This window comes from Zootermopsis nevadensis, unplaced genomic scaffold (assembly GCF_977971745.1).
Source record: "Zootermopsis nevadensis isolate Lab colony 2312 unplaced genomic scaffold, Znev_1.0 Znev_ptg000019l, whole genome shotgun sequence".
In the NCBI taxonomy this organism is placed as follows: domain Eukaryota; kingdom Metazoa; phylum Arthropoda; class Insecta; order Blattodea; family Termopsidae; genus Zootermopsis; species Zootermopsis nevadensis.
Genome location: NW_028259151.1, coordinates 10,656,920 through 10,667,408, shown reverse-complemented (window position 1 = coordinate 10,667,408; position 10,489 = coordinate 10,656,920). Strand labels below are relative to the sequence as shown.

General features: G+C 36.0%; 1 protein-coding gene across 2 annotated transcripts; it reads left to right on the top strand.

Moving 5' to 3' along the window:
• The first annotated feature begins 161 nt into the window (after window positions 1–161).
• Window positions 162–10,335, top strand: LOC110841238 (E3 ubiquitin-protein ligase RNF25). 2 transcript variants are annotated; one of them, XM_087351321.1, is made up of 6 exons: window positions 162–302; window positions 2,396–2,464; window positions 5,592–5,832; window positions 6,392–6,616; window positions 6,922–7,146; window positions 8,193–10,335. In XM_087351321.1, the coding sequence occupies exons 1-6, from the start codon at window positions 277–279 to the stop codon at window positions 8,409–8,411; spliced, it is 1,005 nt and encodes a 334-aa protein (XP_087207447.1). In that variant the 5' UTR covers window positions 162–276; the 3' UTR covers window positions 8,412–10,335. The 2 variants fall into 2 exon arrangements, with proteins under 2 accessions (XP_087207447.1, XP_021942275.1); XM_022086583.2 differs by lacking the exon at window positions 162–302 and adding an exon at window positions 2,050–2,305.
• The last annotated feature ends 154 nt before the right edge of the window (window positions 10,336–10,489 follow it).

The following is a 10,489-nucleotide window of genomic DNA, read 5'->3' as shown; positions in this document are numbered from 1 at the left end:
AATATCCTGAAATATTATCTTATATACAGGCTGTGGCATGGCAGACTGGCATATTTTAAAACTTTGTAATTAGTGCCATTGTGGGTTTGCAACACTGGAATTAACAGCAGTTTGTCAAGGACATTCAGTTGTACGAAATGCAGGATGTTGGATTATTTCTCTGATATGTTGGGATCTACTGACCAGTCCACATGGTGCCAGAACCCAGAACAACATTATTAATGCTGTGTTTGTTTCATAGATGATTTATTGTGTGTTTATTTCAGAGTTCTTCAAATGTTTTCTAATGTAAAGAGTCCAAAGTGAGTGAAATCAAGATAATTTCAAGTGTGGTGGAAGGAAATATATGGTGTAATTGAAAGAAATGTGAGAGGATTGTGGATCCAAACAAAATGAGGTATTTGGCTGAAAAATGAGCTAGAGCAAGAGCTTAATCACAGGGGCTGTTAACAACCAATTCTCTCATAAAATTTGTAAGTTCTTTTAATGTTGTTCTTGCAAGCCTTGAGGTCATTGAAGTATTGAAAATGTGGCAGAGTTCAAATATTTGAGAACAGTAACAAATCAAAATTGCATATCTGCACTTATTCCATGAAGCAGAGTCCTTCCTGATAAGCCAAGTCAAGAAGTTCCCAATATTTTATAGAATGTGATGATTCATCACCATGTTCAAAAGAGCCCGCAACTGGTCACTATCCTGAGCTAGATGAATCCAGTTCATACCACCCCATCCTATTTCTCTAAGATCCATTTTAATATTATCTCCCACCTAGAGTAGAGTAGAGTTTATTTACATTCCATAGATCCTTCTTAGGACTCAACCAAAGGATGTAGAACATGTCATTTCATACAATATACATACACTTCAGAACTTTCAACACAAGTACAAGAACGTATTTCACATATCAATGTACATAAATTTCAGATTCTGCAATACAAGTATGAAAAATAACTTTACAAATTAATATACATAAACCTCAGAATTTTATATATAAATACAAAACTTGCTTTGCATATACGTAGATTATGGATATAAAGCTTAAACATTTTCAGCAGAGATGAAATCGTCTACAGAATAGAAGGAGTGAGTAAAGAGGTAATCTTTCAATGCAGGCTTGAATACCTTTATATCATAATTTAGACTTTTAATTGTTGGTGGAAGATTATTAAATAACTTGATACCTGTATAGTACACTCCTTTCTGATATTTAGTAAAGTTAGCATTTGGCACATAGAGATCATGTTTACGTCTTGTATTTAAATTATGTACATCTGTATTTCTTTTAAATTTATCCATGTTTTCCACCACAGTGGGCTGTTACCTTCTGGTTTGCCCAACAAAACCCTGTATGCATTCATCTTCTCTCCTATGTCAGCTAAATGCTCTGCCCATCCCATCCTACTTCACTTGATAAGTCTAATAATATTTGGCAAAAAGTACAGCTTATGAAGCTACTCATTATGCAACTTTCTACACCCTCCAAGTAATTCATCTCTCTTATGTCTCAGCATCATGTTCTCAAACACCCTCAGTCTGCATTCATCCCTTAATGCCAGAGACCAAGTTTCAAACCCATACTAAACTACAGGAAAAATTATAGTTCTGTATATTTTAATATTTACGTTTTGAGACAGTTAAGGAGTTCTGAATCTCAGAACGCAATGTTTCACCTACTGCTTGAATCAATTCTGCCGGAATTTGATCACCACTCGGCGATTTATAACTTTTCAACTTTGCAGTAACTATTTTAAACTTCACAAACCCCATTAACATTCAATAGCTGAGAGGATTAATTCCACCTATTCAAAATGTGGGAATCTACCAGCAGATCCCCATTCTTATCCTTTGCAGTGTATATTCGTTAATATGTTATATTTGCATAGGGAAAATATATTTTCACCCAACCTGGAAAATCGGGAGCATAGAAGATAAATGGGATTGTACTGTATCCGCCGTTATTTCATTCGACTAATTAAGCATCTGTGTTTAATTCCATGAGGTGACGGGCCGTGCTTGATCTTCTGTGCCAAGCTTAGGTGATTAGTGTACTGTTTCCGAATAGATGTGTACAGGGAAATTTCTATGTTGTAAGAGCAATATGGTGTTTTTACGATTAATATTTCATACGTCGTCTGTCTTTCATACACTACTTCTCAACATGTCTTAAGTCAGGATGGAATGTGTTGACTGTTTCTGTCATTTAAAGTAATTATTTCCTCAGTTTAAATTTAATATTGTACTGTGAAGTTCGTTTAGGAACTACAAGTGTAAAACGAGGAATATGTCGAACGACGTAGACGAGAGGTATGTCACTTCATAATAGGGGAAGAAGCCACAGTATTATGTCGGTTTTGACAGATAGGTATTCTGCCAATTCTTTTTTGTGTTTGGCAGGGTAGTTGACGAGGTGGAAGCGTTGAAGGCCATTCTGATGGACGAGTTGATCGTGCGGACTAATGAAAGGTTAGCTGTAATATCTATTTACATGTTTCACTGTTACCAAGACATTTGGTTGTGCTTAATGACGGCCGTTCATGCATGTCAAATTTTTAGACGGTGCGTTATATGTAAATGATTTTTTTTACGTGTAGTTAAAATGTTTGCAGCGGCATTTCCCATTGAAGATTTATTTTTCATTAAATAATCTTGTAACCTTACGTGTTTTCTAGATTCGGACACACTAGACATAGGGGTAATGGTAGTGCAGTGATGTGCATTGCAGTTATTTTTTATTTATTTTAATATGCCGCAGTTTTCCATTTGATAACTAGTGAGGTTAGCACTCCGTATATGAGATCATGTTTATACTATGTATATTAAAATTGTTTAGAAAGTAAGAGTTTACTTGCAAAGGGAAGTATATTCTATTTCTTATATTGTTCTCTATGAAAGACTTTTTCTTCTAACACTTGCCTTTGTTATTCTAGTGATTTTCTTTTGGACGTTTGATACTTCTTTGCTGTCTGTTGAATTTCCTCATAACATAACTTCATGTGACATGATGGAATGCAAATAAGAACAGTAACCTAAATTTAAAGTATCTGTTTTCATACTCTCCTCATGGCAAAGCATGTTTGGGGATAATATATTTAGTGGTTTTCTTCTCTTGAAGTTTTCAATTTCTAAGTGACGGAATTTGGTTCTTCATGTTTCTTGTTTTGTTTTATTATCACAATTATGTTTGAATTAAGTAGGATTTCATGTTTTCATGGTGCTGAGTTTCTAGATGGCTATCTTCTGGGTTATAGTGACATGTAGTGTGGAAGAAGTTTACCAATGTTTCATAGGTCCTTGCTTATTAGGTTGCTACAAGCCAGAAGGCAGCCATAAAAAGTAAAAGTAAAGCTGTCCCACTAGACAGCCATATATGTTTAATGCATATTTTGTTAATAGTAGCAAGTTTCATTAAGTTTGTTTGTCAAATTTTAATTTAAGTTCACTGGGTTTAAATAATTTGTTCAAGCTAGCAACAACATCACTGCTTGCATTTAGTAGTGGATAACATGGAAAAATTTCAAACAAATTCAGATATCCACAATATAAGAACAAGATACAGATAAAACCTTCATGTGCCAAATTCTAACCTCAGTAAATATCAAAAATGAGTTTACTATACTGGAGTTAAGTTATTCAGTTATTTTCCACCTACTATCAAAAGTTTAAACCACGATATAAAAATGTTTAAGCCGGCGTTAAAAGAGTATCTCCTATCTCACTCCTACTCAGGCGAAGAATTTGTAAACACATGTAAGTAACAATGGTGATGGTTTCTCATCATAATTATTTTGCTGTAATACTTTAGTTCCAAAGATCTGTAAATAGCTGTTATAACTATGCATTTATATTTGTGCTAGAAACAAGTATTGTATTTGGGCTATGACCTGTTCTACATTCTTGGCTTAGGCCTATGAAGGATTAATGGAATGTAAATAAATTCTGTTCTACTGAAGATACAAAATAATATCTTGTTTCAAAGGTATTTGTATCAAAGATATCCTACACATAGTCTTAAATTATATTTGATTGTATTTTATTAGGTATTCACTATATGGAAAGCATTTGATTTTAAAGTTTTATATACTAATGAGATCTACTTCTTATGCTATACACTACTTTTGTGTGATAACTTGTTTTTGAGGAATTTTATGAACTTTAAATTTAGCAAGCTGCTAAACACATGAAAAGCTAAACTAAAAAGTAAGTGTCTCATAATTATCCTTCATTTGCCCCATCATCCCATGCCTTTACGTCAATGATGGCGTTTCATGTTTTTATGTGAAAAAGGATTCAGAACATTGCTTTATTGATGATGATGATGACGAGAAAAAGAAACTCGGCTGCGTGGACATTTATTGTGTAAGACTGGACTTTTTTCTTCTTACATGATTCAAATTGTGGCAGTTTACAGAGGATACTTACTCAGTGTTGCCGACCAGATGGAAATATGGATTGAAGAAAAAATAGTTTCTTTCATGTAAAATTTTCAAATCAGTTGAAACCCATTTATTGCTAGTAAAATGGAAGAACTCTATTAAAATTTACACCATCCATAATTCTATGTATGTACTTAATCAATGAAATTATGTTTTCTTTTGGCAGTTTATTATAATTATTACTTCATTATGAAAAGGATTAGTGAAATTTGAAAGTGCTGGGAAAAATAAAATCTTTTGAATCATAACTAATAAGTGATGGCATTTAAATGTCTGGAGAATTTGATATGTGTAAGGAACGGTTAAGTCAAAGGATCAATTCTTAACTATTTTGTGGTCATTAAAAGTTTCTTTGTTTGTACCTAATGCAACCAGGTATGGTCTTTGATACAATCACATTTCTGATGTGGGACCACGTGGGTGGTAAATTCTGTTACTGCAAATGATAAGTTGTTTGTGAGAGTGATCATTAATCATGGGGACCTACAACACAGTGTGAACTCCAAACCATGACAGGGCCTGGTATTGTTTACATCTCTAAAACTTTTTCATTGGTGGAAATAATGTAATGATTTTATGAGGATAAAAATCCACACACATCTAATGTAAGATCGAACATGGAAGAACGCTTATGAGCACTCTTCTTTGAGACATATATTATATCTTGTAATCATCATGGATACCTCATCATGTACATATCCCTTTGTGGATTTATGAATGTCATGCATGATACCATTTTTGTTCAGAAAATAGCTCTTTAATAATTTATGTAGGAGAGCAATTCTATTTTCCAAGAACGTCAGTGCATGAATTTAAATGTTTTATGTTTGTGCCAGGAATATGTGTGGAACAGTGAAGAGTATTTCTGTAATCTCCTGTAATCTGTGCAGTTCTTATTTGTAATGTGTTTAGTATGTAGGTTTGTTGGTTCTGCTAATAGTCTGAATCAGCTGGGGCCTAACTTGGTGGAAGAAGTGCCCAACTCTTCTATCAGTAAAGTTTGATAATTTCCAAAGAGACTTTCAAGAAATGTTCAGTAGTGTGGATCTATAAAACAGATGTGTGTCTTTGTTATTCCTTGTCGACTTCCACCAGTGTATGGCAGAAAAAAATGAGATGCCATTCTGCATTTTTAATGTATATTTTTCATTTCATAGTGGCTACCCAGTAGCTGTTGAGACAGTGGTATTCCCTTCTACTGCGGATGATGCATTGCAGCAGTATGTCTGCCTCACCTTGGTGGTAGAGTTGACTCCTGGCTATCCAGATGTAGCACCAGACATCTTGCTACGTAATCCCCGTGGCCTGGATGATTCAGTGCTTGGCAGGATAGATAGGGAAGTTAAAGAAAAATGTGAAAGTTACCGTGGTCAGGCTGTCATCTATGAGCTTATTGAGGTATGTTCAAGATCAGTCATATTTCAGTTATTTGTGTATTAGAACTTATACTGTTGTGTTATAATTTAACGTGTTTACATGTAATAGCCATCAAAATACAGCTTTATCGTGTATTGTGTCGATGTAAGATTATTGTCTTTGGTAGTAGGTCACATATTAAGTCAGACAAGAAAACAGCCATCTTCAGACTCACTGCTGTGAAAACGTCAAATCCTACATAAGTCAGACAAGCTGTCAGTACTAGTATCTTCATAATTCTGTTCATCCTTGAGCCGTCCTTTTTTTATTATTATTATTTTCATGTATATTAAGACTTCCTTAAATGTTCATGTTTTAACCTTCTTACACATAGGCAGTCCCTTTTATTTCCTGTATTTTTCCATGTGTACAGCCATTGTTTAAAGTATGTAGTGTAAACTTTTAATTTTCTTCTCTGTTTCTTGTATGAACATGTGCTTTATATCTTTTTTTATTCCATGTGATTTGTATGCACATACTTTGTCTGAATAGCACATAGATCCACAGTTGAATGATGATTTGCATTCCACAAATTCCGCAGCTGGTTAAGGAGTACCTGACAGCCAGTAACCTCCCATCATGTCAGTGTGCAATCTGTTTGTATGGGTTTCGGGAAGGTGACCACTTTACCAAGACGGAGTGCTATCACTACTTCCATTCGCATTGCCTGGCATGTCATGTGACAAGTAGTGAAAAGAGTTACCAGGAGGAGTTAGACAAGTTACCAGCTTGGCAGCGCAACCAGCACCCACAGTCTCCCTGCCAGGTTCGTATGATGATAATGGAATTTTGTACCGAATATGAATGTAAGGTTAAGTACAGAAACTGGCCTACTCTTGGTGGTTAAATTGGTGCTCAGAAAGTAACAACTCAAGTGCCCATAGTGGCATTACATATGCATGTGGTTACAATGCTAAGTTACATTCTAGTAAAGTATTTCATAGAGGACTAGCCATTAAGATATTCTCAGTTACTATCAGTGGGAATTTGAATCAGTTCTAAATACCAGAGAGCGTAATTTTTATTTTACTGATTGTCGTATGTAAAGTTAACTGCTGAATGTTTCTGTAGGTATTGTGCCCTGTATGTCGGGAGCCGATTCAGTGTGATATGAATATGTTGTCAAGTGCAGCACCTCCTCTTGATGTAGAGAATGCTCGACAGTTTGAACTAAGTGATGAGCTTCGTAGCTTGCAGAGGCAAATGGCAGCCCTTTTCAGCCACCAGAAGCGACGAGGTGGTATTATTGATCCTGAAGCAGAGGACTCGAAGCTGCTGTTAGTAACAGATACTACAGTAAGTGGCAGTTCTAGATATTGATGTATATTTGTATTAAATTCAAGCATTTGTTGATGACCCTGGTATTTTAAACCATGCATTCCACTTTTTAGAAGCCATCAGCATCTTTCGCACCTTACAGACATTATTTCTTGCTTATGACAGATTAATCTTCTGTCGACTATGAAAATGCCTGACTTTGCACTAAATGTCCTACCTCATGGTACAGCATTGTCACAGACAATATGTTGTGCAGTGCTTGACATCTCCAGTCCCTTTGGAACCGTATGGCATGCCAGTAAGCTGTATAACCTGCGTATCCAAAGCCTCTGTGCATTTATATTTTAGGCATGTCACATTGTTACATATAACCTGCACTCTCTATCCAGTTCTGTCAGCATATTCTGAATGTCCATTTTAAATAGTAGGTAGGAGAAATAGCCTCAACAATTTATGTGCCTATAATCCCAGTACTGTGACTGCTAATACTGCTGCTGCTTTGTGGGCATTCTAGTTCCATGTATTGAATTTGTAAATTAAACAAAATGTGAGGTTTCAGGTTCTCATGACAATGAATATGAAAATGATTGAAGAAGATGGCTGTCTGCTGCGTTGTTGTGCCGTGTAGTCTGGTAGAAGTTTACCAACGTTTCAGAGGTCCTTGCTGCCTCCATCATCAGACTCACAGCTGCGAAAACCTCAAATCCTACATGAAGATGATCGTCTCCTGCATCAGTAGGAGTTTACCAGTACATCAGATGTGCTTGGTACCTCCATCATCAAGACTGCCCTGATGATGAAGGCAGAAAGCTCCTCTGAAACAGTGGTGAACGTATACCAGACTACATGGTGCAGCAACCCAGAAGACCATCAAAATGTGTAGGTTGTTTAGTTTATTTCTATAAAATACCTTGTGTTTTTCAGTCCTTTGTATAAGGGACAAAGCTTCAAGTTGTACCTATTCAGGTACAGGCCCAGATATGATGACGCAACAAACATATCTATGAGCCATACATATTAACATCTGTAGGTGTTGAAATAGCAGAATTAAATTTCTGTTGCAGGAACAAGAGGGAGAAGATGATCCTGCAGGGCCCAGTGTTTTATTCCCACCTGCTGCCCCTTTATTTAACAGCACGAGCGGTAGTACAGGGAGCTCGGTACCAAATCGAGGCGACTGGAGGAGAGGGGGGCGTGGAGGCTATAGAGGTAGAGGCAACAGTGGCAGCCATCACAACAGGCATGGACGAAGGCACCATCAGGCCGCTGCAACATCCAGATGACGATGGCTCAAACTAAGACCTGCATCAAGCTGCTGGCGCATTACAATCACAAGTCAAATACTGGCAGGGGCAGGAATCCTGTAGTTAGAGCTTGGAGAGAAATGAGTTCCAGGCAGAACTGTTCATTGAAACTTCACTGCATTGCATCTTTTGGGTTGTTATGCTGTATAAGATTGTTAATATGGTGTTGATTCTGTAGCATCACATTACAAAACTGTATTCATACATAATCTGCAAGTTCTGTATTGTGCTCACATAAAACAGTGACAGACATATTCTTAAATCTGTGCTTGTGTTTAGATATGAATTCTTATGGTGTGAATGTATGAAAGTGCTTAATTTCTCATGTAATACTTAATGCAGATCCATGTACTCTAATAGGCAGTTTATTGTCTTAACTATAATACTGGACAAGTCTGCAAAGCTTTAAGCATGAAAGCCATTGGCAAAATATATAGGAGGGGTAGATCTCTTATTTGTCTTGCTCTTGGCTGTTGCTCAGTGCTTAGCAGTAGACTTGTACTGTAAGTATTGGCGAAGGCCATCGAGTAGTCACTTCACCTTGAAGACATTGATAATAAGGACCTCTGAAACTTTGGCAGTACAGCCCACGTAACTCAAACACAGGTTCAGCGAGAGCACTAATCCATCAAGAAAGCCTGAAGTCAGCTCGAAATATTGTTAGGAAAAACGTAATTTTGAAAAAGCAAGGCCATTTTTCACAGTGCCCATTATTTTTATTTGTTCAGAAACATATGCATTTCTTGTCTTCTGAGTGGGAAAATGGGTGGAATAACTACAGTGCATCAGTTTGTTTTTAAAATATTTTCAAAGATCTATATTAGTATTACTGACACCAAGGACTCTTTACCATGGTTCATGACATTGCATCACATGAGGGTACTTTCAACAGTCTGTTGTGCATTAATCCAAACATAAATCACTGCAGTAGTTTTGATGTTTACAATTTGTAATGTATATGACTAAAACATACAAAAATAAGTAAATAAAAAGTATGTTTCTCTCTTGATGGAGAAAAACTTGGATAATTCTCATTTGCACTTGGTTTGTGTTGTAAAATTTGTTAGTAGGGTTAATGCTTGGTAGTAGAAAGACGTGAAGAATCCTATGAGTGGGGTTTTGGAAAACTGACGTTACTGTAGCTGCGGTTCTCCTTAAATGTGCTTTCAAACTTCTTATCTTTTTATATGCACAAAGAGTGTAGTACTACCAGGATCCAGAAATCAGGAGATTAGATATTACTGATAGTGAAGTAATTCCATAAGTTTTATGGCTAGGTACATTTTAGACACACAGCCATTTTGTTATATTCAAGAATAACTGAAAAGAAAATTCATGTGGTACATTTATTGATGTAGTGAATGTTAGGTGGAATAATTTTAAATGCCAAATAGAGTATCAGGGGCAGTTGGCTAAAAGAGTATGTAAGTTCAGTTTTTGCTTGGATTTTGTTCTATACTTTTAATATTACAATGATTCGTTAATCCAACATAATCTAACATGGAAACTCTGTATACTGTACCTTCATTTAACAAACCACATTTTTTAGTAACATGGTTATCTAAATTGTTTTATATGAATAAAATTGAATATCCTTAATGTTCAGTAGGGCTTACAGAGTGTATCCTGCAAATTCTTTTACCCCAAACGGCACTTACAGTCTTGTATTCAAACTGTATAGTAAATTGAACATGAAGTTGGTGAACAGTCTATTCCCACATAGCCAGTGATATGTCAGGATAATGCATTTGAGAACCATGGAAAGCCCTTGACCATATTTCTGCAAAATTGAAACATCATTGGTGTGAAAGCAGTATTATTTTCCAGCCTAAGCAAAGGAAAGTTATGTGTGGTACAGTGGAATTGTAAGGTGTCCTAATTCATTAAACAGAAAAGAAACAAAGGACTGTGACATACATTACTTTTCAATTAAGTCCCTGAAAAGTCCCACATTTTTTATCTCTTCTGCCACTAAATGCTGCTGACTGTCTTGTGTGATGCCATGAATAAAATATTTCAGTGTTGGTATCAATTAGCAGCTACTTTGTGCAGTGCTC